The sequence below is a fragment of the Suncus etruscus genome, chromosome 11 (genome assembly GCF_024139225.1).
Source record: "Suncus etruscus isolate mSunEtr1 chromosome 11, mSunEtr1.pri.cur, whole genome shotgun sequence".
NCBI classification, from domain to species: domain Eukaryota; kingdom Metazoa; phylum Chordata; class Mammalia; order Eulipotyphla; family Soricidae; genus Suncus; species Suncus etruscus.
The window spans coordinates 4193438-4206466 of NC_064858.1; the positions used below are offsets into that span (position 1 = coordinate 4193438).

Here is a 13029-nt window from a genome sequence, read left to right on the forward strand (position 1 = left end):
GAGCGGTTTGTCAAAGGGAACATTTATTTATTGTTCAATACAGACCAAAATTCCTTATCAACAGCCTATCTCTACTCAGGGTGAGTAGAGGGAGGGTTTTACAGTTTGAATCTCATTATTAGAACACACAGAAAGATCACAGGGCCTGAGGAGAGGGGGACACCAGCAAGAGTCCATGGGGCTGGATTATTGTTCCTGGGACATCTCTTCTGGAGTATACAGGGGCTGGAAAATGGTCGTGTTGGTCTGTGAGGAACGTGGCCAAGTCGCCTCTTCTCTGCCTTGATTTTTCCAGCACAGGCTGAGGGTCAGAGGCTGAGCCCAGAGCTCCTCTAGTAAGCACCTAGTTTTCCCTTGAGGGTGGCCAGTGCCACTTCCAGTGGATGGTGGCCGGACCTCGGTGTCCCTTGGTCTTCCATGTGTGCAGTGCTAGTTCCAGCCCAGGCCGACGTGAACCACAAGGAGGTAGCACATGGCGACCAGGCAAGAGACAGTCATCATGGGGAAGCCCAGCCTGAAACAGAGAAGATAAAGTCTGGAGAGCTGAGGGCTCCTGGATCCCTATGATGGTATTCCCAAACCCCGAAGAGCAACTGCTCCAGGGGTTCTCCTTGAGGTGAAAGCTTTAGAGACATTGATTCAGAAATGGGGACGGATAGCACAAAGAGAAGTGCTATTTCCTATGATTAGAGATCACTCCAGGCCATCCTTCCTCCATCACAGAGAGTTCTGGTTAAAGAAGACTGGTTACAAACCCACTGTGTTGCTCCTGAGACATTTCTAAGACCCAATGTTTATGCTTACCTTCTCCCTGGCACCTCATTCCCCCTTGGCTATGCTTCTGCTATGTCCCTGGCCTTGCCCCCTATCCATATTCCAATTCCTCTGGCCCTATATAAGCATTGTTTAAATGGAGTGAAGGGTCTCTGGTCATCTCCCTGGGACCTGTTCTTCCCAATCATCAGCTAAGGGGAACATTGTTTATTCCAAATGCACTGTGTGGATAGAAGTCGACGTTCATTGGTCATGTTGGTCGGTACAATATACCAACAAGATACTGGCCAGAGGCCACAGCGTTGGCCCCAAGCTTCAGGAGGAATGGAGAGTGGAGGGCCAAAAACAATCACCTGAAACATTGGGCCTTCTGGGTGTTCACAGTATCATTTATTCAATTCATTCATTCATTCATTCAGAGCACCATCAACCTTTCTTTCCTCTAAGCCTCAACTTCTGGAAAATGAAAATGGAAGTCATACTGACCAATTTGGTCAAGATATTATGGTGGGGAAGGAGCTTACTTTGCACAAGGCCAACCCAGGTTTAATCCCCATCACCCTATATAATCTCCCGAGCCCTGAGTGCAGAGCCAAGGGTAAACCCTGAGCACCTCCAGGTGTGATCCAAAAAGTAAACACACAAACAAAAACAGAACAAAAAATAAGACCACTTCAGGGAGTACAAGACCTTCCTCCTCCTCAGACACTACAAGACCATCTTCCTTCTCAGATACTACAAGACCTTCCTCCTTCTCATACTACAAGACTTTTCTTCTCCTCAGACATTACAACTAAACATCTTCCTTCTCAGAGACTATAACACCTTCAACCACTTCAGAAAGTACAAAACCTTCCTCCTCCTCAATTACAAGACTTTCCTCCATTTATTTTTCAGATACTTCAAGACCTTCATCCACTGAAGTGGAAGTCTCATGGCCCAATCTCTTGGAATTGGGCAGACACCAGTCTGGAAATAAACGCCAACCAAGAAATAATTCACACACAGTTATGGAGATAAAATAGTTTCAGGGACTTTCACTGCAAGCACTCCATCACTAGCCCGAAGACCAGCAAGCAGAAAGTTGAGTAGCAAAAATAGAAACTGCAGTCACTTCCCCCAGAGATTCTGGGGGGCTTTCCTGGGAACCCAAAGACAACACCCAGGGGAGGAGAACAACAGGTAGTCTAGGGCACCAAACCAAAAAGTGATTCAGTCCAAAGGTGCTTTTTCCATCCAATGAGTGACAAGCTTATCCTGAATAGGATGGAAACCAACAGTCTACTTCTGAGGGTACTGAAAGGAATTTTCTTTCTTTCAGACACCACAAAACCTTTCTCCTCTTCAAACATTACAAGATTGTCCATTTTTGAAAGCTATAAAGAACCATTTTCCACACCCCCTTCTCTGATTTCAGGTGACAGTCACAGTCCAGGTAATTTCATGGCCTTCTAACCAACTGTCTGGAGCTCAGAGATTCTTCCAAGACTATTTCCTCAACTTCCCTTGGTTTTCCAAAGCTACCCACAGCCCTGAGGAAACCAGCTGGGTTGCCTCAGAGTTATTACAACAGCTTAGGAATACCCAGAAATGCGAGAAAAGACCAGGAGATGGAGTCAGAGAACCAATCACCTCTCCAGGGATCCATCTGCCCCACATCCCCACTAATGTGTCTACTGTTATGGAAGCTCAGCCAAGCCTGGTTTCTTGTAGTTTTGGGGTCTCCCCTTATCCAGTGATGCTTACAGATTTACTCCTGGTCACTCCCATTGGTGCTTGAGAACCCTGAGTTCAGGACTAGGTTCTGGAAAGATACTAGTTTCCTTGGCTATCAGCCCTGTGCCTCACAAAGTTTTCATGGTAACACATGCACCTGTATCCCTAGACCATGCTGGGGTCCAAGAAACTGTGAGCCATGAAGGCCAAATACATCAGAACAATGATTTTGGAAGAGGAACTAGACATCCTACTTCTTGCTAAGCACAACTCTCACCAAAGGAGCCAAGCACTTCATCTGTTTATCTCTTATGGGACAACTGGAATCACTTCCCCTTCTTCCCTATTTGAATCAAATGTACATTTCTTATGGAGAGGGACCTGTCACCAGTAGAGCCCAAGGGTCTTCATTCCACTTTCACAGGCCTGGGGGCTACATTGATAGCCCAGCAGGGCTCAAGGCCAGAGCAAACTTGGGGCCTCCTGCCATGATGCTTTGCATTTAGCTGGAGGAACAGAACTATGGTCCACATATGCTGACCCTGATACAGAGAGAAAACTTGTCACAGCGGATCTCCGACTGTCTCCCTTCCACTCCAAACTCCTGTCACTAACGAGGTTCCAGAATCTTCCCACTGGTTGTGAACACCACCTATAGCCCTTTTATCTAACTGATCAGCCAGCCAGAGACAGGTTTTTTCCTCAAAAAACTGGACATTGAGCTCCCATTTGATCCACTTAGTCCACTCCTAGGGACATACCCTAGGAACACAAAAACACAATACAAAAAATGCCTTCTGCACACCTATATTCATTGCAGTGCTATTTACAATTTATGGAATCTGGAAACAACCCTGATGAACTTCAATAGATGAATGGCTAAAGAAACTGTGGTACATATGCACAATTGAATACTATGCAGCTGTCAGGAAAAATAAAGTCATGACATCTTCCCATACATGGATGGACATGGAAACTATATGCTGAGTGAAATAAGACAGAGGGAGAAAAATAGACACAGAATAGCCTCATTCATCTATAGGATTGAAGAAAATTAAAAGACATTATTGTAAATAACACCCAGAGACCATAGAGATGAGGGCTGGAAGGACCGGCTCATGATATGAAGCTTACCATATGAGAGCAGTTAGAGAAGTAACTACACAGACAACTATCATGACAATGGTAGTGAGAAAGTAGAATGCCTGTCTCAAATATAGGCAGGGGGTGAAGGAGGAGAGAGATGGGGGCATTGGTGGTGGGAATGTTGCACTGGTGAGGAGGGATGTTCTTTTTTTATAAACGAAACTCAACTATAGATATGCTTGTAATCATGGTGCTTCAATAAATATATTATTAAAAAATAAATAAAGATGCCCCTTCTTCCCCTTTCTCTTCCACAATTTCCAAACGCTAATCTCGTTATCCAAGTCCATCTGTCCAAAGGCCCCATAGTTGCCCATTCCCTTCAGATCCCTGCGATGATCAATTTTGTGGTAATAGCAGCATGATCTGTGCTCATCTGGCATATATTTTCTCTTGGCGTGGGCCGAGGAGTCGGGGGGGGGGGTGCACACTCTTTAATCCCTCTCCACTGGGAAGAGATTGTGCCATTGGAAAATCACTCACACCTATTTATTACAGACTCAAGCAGGGGATCAGCGCTGGCCTGTCGGGGTTCAAGTGTGCACAAGGCACAGACTACAATGAGAACCACACAGCGAGATGCCTGACAAGAAAGCACAAATTTGTTTGAAAATGTTTTTTCCTGGGTAGTCGGGCGACAGTGTAGGAAAAGGCTCCAAGACACAAAAGGAAGACCATTTCAGAAGGTTAAAAAAAAAAATGAAGAAGGATGGAGCGATAGTACAGAGAGAAAAGCATGCTCAGATCTGATACCTGGCAACTCGTGTGGTTCCCTGGGCCCTGCTATGAGTTGTCCCTGAGCACAGAGCTAGGGGTAAGTCTTGAATCCTGCTGAATCTCTCCCCCCAAAAAAATTTTTTTAAATGGGGGCCAGAGTGATAGCACAGCATTCACCTTGCATGTGGCCAACCCTGGTTCAGTCCTCAGCATTCCATGGTGTTCCTTATGTATATTAAAATAAAGTAAAACACACACAGACTTGATAAAGAAAGACTTCACAGAACCTATTCCAGCCAGCAATTGGCATGTGCTCTGGGCTAGAATGTGACTTGGGGTCACCATTCTCATGAAGCCCAAATACACATGAGCGGATATGCCGGAGCTGAGACACTTGTGAAAGTTGAACAGGCCTGTGGTGCTCAGATCACAGCACCACTTTCCTGCCTGTCCCCTGACAGACACATAGCTGTCCCCTCTGTGAGCTCACCCTACACCCCCCAACCCCCAGGACTCTCCCTCAAGAATCCTACACCCATCATATGGGGGTGCTCCATCTCCTTAATAAATCTTTCTCATGGCCCAACAGTCAAAGAGCTCAGACACAGTGGGGTCTCTGCCTTGTAACCCTTTTCCCAGGAGCATCTTTTGGGGGGAAAACCTGAGCTGCCTCCTTCAGGAAGGCAAAGAGAAGCTGATTTCTACAAGTGGAGGCCACTTTGTCACGCACTTTTCAGGACCCAGAAGTGTTGTGTCTCAACCTAAAACCAGCAAAGCTGGTCCCAAGATTCTGGTGACTAGGTGGAGTTCATTTCAATCAAAGGAATGAATCCAGGGGACTGGGGTGTGTTCTGAAGGCAAGCCAGCTGTCTGTGGACCAGGTGCTTAACTGAGTCCCCACCTCATCTTCCTTGAAATTCGGGGTGTGCAAAAAACTCAGCAGACCCACTCTTACTGCCGTAGATAGGCCTCGTCTGTTCTCCAGTATCAAGTTAGGGACTGAGTGATATCTGTGAAGGAAACAAGGACTGACAGGAAGGAGAGTTGTGAGCCCCATTGCAAGAGAGCCTGAAAGAATTGATCTAACTAATGAAGCAAGGTGTGGGTTGTCCTGTTGTGCCTCCTGTGGGCACACAGCTCAAGTGAAGCCAAGACAGAATAAGATGCAACATGGGCACTGGCCAATGATGCAAGGCAGGAGCCAGGGCTGCCATATGGTTCGTCTCACAGTGACCTGACCTAGGCTAGTCTCAGCATAGGGATCGTTCCCCAGTGGAGACTCTGTTTGTATCCAGGATGTTTGGCTATTGTATGATTTGGTCTCTTGGGTCCAACCCCACCCCATGTTGTATGAAAACAACTTGAGTGATGGTTATTCGGTGCTTGGACCTAGGCTGAGGCATACAAACCTGCTTCAAAGACTGGGGATGGGCCCAGGTTCAATCTCCAGCATCCCATAAGGTCCCCTGAGCCTACCAGGAGTGAGCCTACCAGGAGAAATTTTAAGCACAGAACCAGAGGCAACCCCTGAGCACTGCTGGGTGTGGCAGAAGAAAGGAAGAGTGGGAGGGAGGGATGGAGGGGAAAAGAAAGAAGAATGGAAGGAAAGAAGGAAGGAAGGAAGGAAGGAAGGAAGGAAGGAAGGAAGGAAGGAAGGAAGGAAGGAAGGAAGGAAGGAAGGAAGGAAGGAAGGAAGGAAGGAAGGAAGGAAGGAAGGAAGGAGGGAAGGAAGGAAGGAGGGAAGGAGGGAGGGAGGGAGGGAGGGAGGGAGGGAGGGAGGGAGGAAGGAAGGAAGGAAGGAAGGAAGGAAGGAAGGAAGGAAGGAAGGAAGGAAGGAAGGAAGGAAGGAAGGAAGGAAGGAAGGAAGGAAAGGAAGGAAGGAAGGAAGGAAGGAAGGAAGGAAGGAAGGAAGGAAGGAAGGAAGGAAGGAAGGAAGGAAGGAAGGAAGGAAGGAAGGAAGGAAGGAAGGGAAAAAAAGAAAATACAGCCCAAGCTGCCATTCTCTGCTCAGACACTCTCACTGCCCAATTGTGACCCAGAGAAGTCAACTTCTCTCCTTAATGAAACCAGCAATCTATGAAGGGAAATCCCGTCTCTTGCCAGTTCAATGGGGTCAAAAGACTTGGCTAAATTCTGGCAACCACCGCTCCCCATATTTGTCAAGACCTGAATGGAAATAAAACTAGGGGTGAATCTCAAAGATGTGGCTCTCCTATGTAAAAAGCGAGTGGAGAAGATTGGGCAAAGTTTCAGTTAGATAAACCTTCAGAAAGAGCAAATGCATTTTAAGGGGAGGCCACACCTTTCGGTGCTCAGGAGTTACTCCTGGCGGTGCTCAGGGACTCTATGGGATGTGAGGGATCAAACTTGGGTTAGCACAAGCAAGGCAAACAAATGCCTTCCCCTGCTGTGCTCTTGCCCCACAAATAATTTATGTAGATAGGCAGATTAGTAGATGTTGGGGTTTGGGATGGGGTGAGGGTGAAAGGCAATTTTTAGGGGGTAGGCATGACTGGTCTCTTCACTATTTGATTGGTTTGACAGGTATCTGTATAGAATATCTACAATATGCAGAGTAAACTTGCAGTTTTTGGTTTTTGGGGTTTTGTTTTTGTTTTTGAGCAACACCCGTTTGATGCTCAGGGATTACTCCTGGCTAAGCACTCAGAAATTGCCCCTGGCTTGGGGGGACCATATGGGATGCCAGGGGAGATCGAACCACGGTCCTTCCTTGGCTAGTGCTTGCAAGGCAGACACCTTACCTCTAGTGCCACCTCGCCAGCCCCAAACTTGCAGTTTTTATACCTTAATTATTTGCAGCTGCTTGTATGCCAATAATACCTAAATAATGCCATTTTAAAAATGAATAGAGTGTGCAATTATAGAAAAATGTAGATGGAAATTCAGAAGATTTTCTCATTCCAGTTTCAAAATAAGAATTCCCGAGCAAGCCCACAGATATAACTTTGCCACAGAACGTTATTAAAATAGTAAACTGTTGATGCTCCACCTTGCTCTGATATAAAAGTCTGAAAATGCCAACAATGATGTCTTGTTCATTCAGAATTGTAACACAAATCATACACAAGCAACATCAAAAACCAAGGAAGGAGAATTTCAGCATATTTCAAAAATTGATTCCCAATGCTTCAACTGTCATCTGGAAACATATGCATAGCTCAAGTTTGTCAAGTGGAAAGGCAGAATGGCCCAATTTCGGGTGGCTAGAAATAGAACCGCTCCTTGGAAGTCAGGGAATAAAAGGGAACTGCCCAAAGCACTTTCACAGAGAAAGCTTTCTTTTCCATTATTTACTCTGCAGTTTTTATTTCCAGAGGGGCTTTAGCAAAAATAGACTCAAAATGCATCACCGCAAAGGACTGCTAAGCAACGGTCGACCTCTACTTGCTGAGAGAAGTGAATAGAAAGAGAAAGTGGAGGTGAGAGCAGCCAAGAGGGGGGCAGTGAGGGTACCTGGCCTCATGCCTTTTCCCTGTGTGCAAGAGAGAGACTGCAGGACCAGGGGTCCTCAAACTTTTTCAACAGGGGGCCAGTTCACTGTCCCTCAGACCATTGGAGGGTCTGACTATAGTAAAAACAAAACTTATGAACGAATTCTTATGCACACTGCATATATCTTATTTTGCAATGAAGAAACAAAACAGATAAAATACAATATGTAGCCCGCGGGCCATAGTTTGAGGACCAACTAACCTGAGGGACCATCCCAACAGGAGAGGGGTGCCTGCCTCCCAAATCCCTAGCTGCTGGCCATGTACATCTCAGTCTGTTCTCTCTGTGTGTGCTGGACAATGTGTACTCCAAGAGGTTTACACTCCAAAAAGTATCGCAGATGAATGGGGAGCCCACAGTCTGTGTTGAATGCTCTTAATGCAAATTAAATGGAAAATGATTCATTCCTAAAGCTGATGTTTACAGGTAAAAATGAGTTTGTTTGGGGGGGCAGATTTAGGGTAAAGCATAAAATTCAGGCAAAACAGACTGCTCATGCCAGTCAAATTAGCACATCTGACTAATTCACTTGCTGGGGGTGGTAGTGCTGGGTACTTCCTTAATCTTAGTCATTTACCTAAACCTTTCAAGACAAAATAATATATATCAGAAGTGAGTCTGGACAAGAACTGGGTGCTGAAAGGAGAGAAAATGACATGCATGGCATTAACAATAGTGCAAACCACAAAGTCAAAAACTGAGAGAGAGACTGAGTGAGTGAGAGAGAGAGAGAGAGAGAGAGAGAGAGAGAGAGAGAGAGAGAGAGAGAGAGAGAGGTGGGTGGTGGGAAGGAAATTGTTGACATTGGTGGTGAGAAATGAGCACTGGTGAAGGTTGTTAATGCATTGTATGATTGTAACTCAATCATGAACAACTTTATCTGTAGGGAGAAAACTATTATGAACAGCCTTATAACCAAAAATATGGTTTTTTTAAAAAGATATTTTAAAAAATCATAGGGCCGGAGCAATAGTACAACAGAGAAGGCACTTGCTTTGCATAGAATAGACCCAGGCATAATCTCCAACATCACACATTCCATATAGTCGCCTATGCACAATCAGGAGTGATTCCTGAGTATGAAAGCAGGAGTGAGGGGCCGGAGAGATAGCATGGAGGTAAGGCATTTGCCTAGCATGCAGAAGGATGGTGGTTTGAATCCTGGCATCCCATATGGTCCCCTGAGCCTACCAAGAGTGATTTCTGAGCATAGAGCCAGGAGTAACCCCTGAGCGCTGCCGGGTGTGACCCAAAAAGAAATAAAGGAAAAGAAAAAGAAATCAGCTAATAAAAAATGCAAAGCAGGGACTGGGGAGATAGTACAGCAGAGAGGGTGTTTGCCTTTGCATGCCGCCAACCCAGGTTCAATCCCTGACATTCCATCTGATCCCCTGAACCTTCCAAGGGTGATTCCAGAGCACAGAACTAGGAGTAACCCCTGTGCACAGCTGGGTGTGACACAAAAGCCAAATAAGTAAATAAAAATGTAAAGATGATCGGCCACTATGAGGCTGCAGACTTGCTCCCCAGGAGATGGCCACAAAAACCATTTACATTCTGGGGAGAAAGTGGTTTCTTTTAAACTTGGTGGAGGAAGAAGGTTCAATGTTTAAAAAAAAAAAAACTTTAAAAGAAGGAAAAACTGAAGTTATTGGTGCTTAAATTAAGCATAATCACGCCATTGTTTTCATCCGGAAGAAAGGGACTCATCTTTTCAAATGGAAATCCAGACATTCAAAATGTGAATGTGATTGACCTTGATTTATTTGGTGGTTTACAAGCAAGCAGGGATTTCTAGCTCTTTCTTTGGGCGCTAAGAAGCAAGAATGGGTTTTCTATGCTGGCATGTTAGATTTGATTCTTTGCTTTTCCCACCATTTCCCACACAAAAGCTCTCAACGGTGGGCATTTCTTGGATTAGCCTGGCTGCTGGAACATGCAACAGAGCATAGTTTGATTCTGGGCCACTCTGAGCTCATATCCACCACTGTCCACACCCTCGTCCAACATCATATCAAAGTGGAAGCCTCAGTTTCCCCTGGTCAGCTACATTTCCACTGTCTCCATTCCATAATTTTTGTTTTGGCTGCTCTGAGGGGTTTCTCCAGTCTCGACTCAGAAATCCATCCTAGCTATGCTGGGGATCGAACCTGGGCTCTGGTCCTCCACAATTTTTTCAAGGTGCCTTTAAATTTCTGAACTGTTTCCAAAAATGCTGGATTAACTGGTTTTCATTCTATGCAGGATATTTCTTCTTTGCTTTTTTTTTTATATTATTTTCGCATTTTATAATTTTATTGGTCATTATTTTGTTGTCCAGCATTTTTTAAGAAAGTAGAAATTGACTTTAACCATAAATTCAAAAGTAACACTGAAAATAGGAGTATAAAAATAGATTATTTCTTGAAAGTTATAATTCTTATACATGGAAATACAAAATTTAAAGTAGTGATATCTACTATTATTTCTTCTTTGCTTGTTACTCATTGGATGGAAGCACCTTTTGGACTGGTGCCTTACCCTACCTGGTTTTACCCTCCACCTCATGGTGTGGTCTTTGGGTTTCCAATAAAGCTCAGGGAGAAAGGGGTCCAGTTTTAGTTTTCCCCTACTGAGCAATCTGCTTGCTGTTGTTAGTGCTACGAGCAGAAAGAAGGCTTGCAGTGGAAATTCCTGAACCTGTTTTATCTCCTTTTAACCATGTGTGGGTTATTTCCTGTGTATGCATTTGCCTCCAGACCCTCTTCTGCCCAGTACCCTGGGATTGGACCATGAGGCTGCCACTTCACAAGAAGCGGAAATCACCAATTTCCCAACTTCCATCCATGCTGCCCCAGACCTTCAGTTCTCAGTCCCAGTGAGAATAGGCACTACCAAAGGCAAGTTTCCAACAGAGACATGGGCTACCTACAAGACCTTCAAATCCTCAAGTTCTCTGCCTGGTCTTCCTCTAGTGCTCACTGAAATGAGCTGCACTTGACTTTGTCCTTTCTGGGGAAGATCCTTTCCTCTTGGACTTGCAAATAAACTCCCTGTTTATTGGATACCTTGATGACTGAGTACCTTGTTGATTCTATTCCCAGCAATCCAGACCTCACACTTCCTGGACACATTTATCCAGGAGCCCATCACAGCAAGGAAAAAGGACGTGGCCTGCTGTCCCCATTGAGACTTTCAAAGCAACCTGCCCCAAGGAGAGCTTGCTTGTGACAATTCAATTTCCTGGAAACTGGAAAAAAAAATAAAAAGAAAAGGTGGTGGAGGAGGTAGAGGGGGAAGGGATACAGTGTGAAGGGCACTGTTCTTGTACCAGCCAACCCAAATTCAATTTTCTGCATTCATAATTGGTCCTGTGAGCACTGCCAGAAGTTATCCCTAAGCACAGAGCCAGAAGTAAGCCCTGGACACTGGGAGGTATGGCTCAAAAACCAATCTCCTCCTCTCCCACAAAATATATCACCCACTTGGGGTAAAATGGCTCCAAATCAAAGGAGGAGCCTTTGCTTCTCTCTAAAGAATCTTATCTGCATGAGCTCTGCTGGGATCCTGTAGGTAAGGAAGCCATGCTTTTCTGGAACGTTCTGGAACTCCTTCAACGCTTTATCAAGAATCCCTCCAAAGGGGTGAGCCTGCCCCCTTAGGAATGGTGATCCTCAAAACCATTGCTTATAAATGTCGGAAGATATTCTGTTTCTGAGGCCACAGTGATTCTACATTGGGGAGGGTACTCACCTTGCACACGGCCGACCAATGTTTGATTTCCAGTGCCCCATATGATTCCCCCAAGCCCCACCATGCATGATTCATGTTTGAAAAACCAGGAGAAAGTCCTAAACACAGCCAAATGTTGCCCCAAACAAACAAACAAAAATACACAAAAATGAAAATAGTCCTCTATCCGAAATGGTATCTAAGAGCCTGTGTACTTCAGTGTAATATTGGTGGAGTGTGTGTTCCACAATACCCAGAGAGGGAGAGAGATCCCCATGCCCTATGTCCAGGTAGGACAAAAGACGCAGAAAATAATCTACACGCACAGTTGGGAAGGTATAGTAAGCCAGAAACTCACACTGCAAGCTGTTTGCCCACAAGCCAGTCACTCCACCATGTGGAACCACGAGCCAAGATGTCAGCTGCTCTTCCAGGCCACTTGAGTAGCCTTTATTGGGGTAAACAAAGCTCACCCCCAAGGGGAGGGGGAAAAGCCAGATGAGGAGGCAATGGAGAAACCTCATTTAACAAGAAAACCAAAGGAACCAATCGAGTTACATCTAATTAAAAGGTAAGAATAGGACCAATCCAAAGGTCTCTACCAACAGAATATGGCAGTCTCAGAGGAGGGGTGGGTTCCTTATATTTCATGAGAAGGATCAGAATTAACAATGGGTGGTCTTGAGTGTCCTCTCAGACACAACTGCTTAAAGAATTCTGAGCCACACTCTACTCTCACTAGGAGAGCTCAACATGAAAAACAACCTTGGCACACCCTTCTCCAAATGAATGTGTGGATGATACTGACTTTAAGATTTACATTCAGAAAACATTGATCATATGATTGAAACCCTCATGAATAAAGAAATTATTTGGCTTCTGACGCAATGTATTTGCAGAATCATGATGAATATAGAGATTAGCCTTAAAAAATAGCATCCAATATTACATTAGCATTGGCTTTGACCTTTGAAAAAATATGAATGTCTAACAGTAAATCCCAGAGGCAGGATACAGAATGAGGGCTTTATCAAACTGCTGTCCAAAGGACTAGACTCGAATTTAATTGTAATCAAAGTTCAGGATCTTTGGAAATCACAGAAAACAAAGCCAGAACTTACTCCAAGGATGGTCCTACAGTGTTATTTCAAAACAGTCTATTGTCTGGATATTTTTCCTCTTTTATTCAATTTTCCAACTTGTATTTTTAATTATATTTTATTTATTGATTTTTTGGCTCTTGGCCACACCCGGTGATGCTCGGGGCTTATTCCTGGGCCTGTCTTCAGAAATTATTCCTAGCAATGCTCAGGGAACCATACAGGAAGCCGAAGTTTTGGTCCCTGTGTAAAGCAAGCACCCTACCCACTATACTATCATTTCAGGCACCTAACTGGCTCTTTGTAATGGTCACAATGATTTGTTATATTTTAATAAATATCAAAGAAAACA

At 44.7% G+C, this 13029-nt stretch overlaps 1 protein-coding gene across 1 annotated transcript in view; it reads right to left on the reverse strand.

Moving 5' to 3' along the window:
- Positions 1-429: 429 nt before the first annotated feature.
- The window catches only part of OCA2 (OCA2 melanosomal transmembrane protein), a 60470-nt gene continuing 47870 nt past the window's right edge, over positions 430-13029 (reverse strand). Inside the window, exon 22 of the mRNA XM_049783924.1 lies at positions 430-514. Coding sequence (XP_049639881.1) covers positions 430-514 — 85 coding nt within the window. The remainder of the gene's footprint in view (positions 515-13029) is intronic.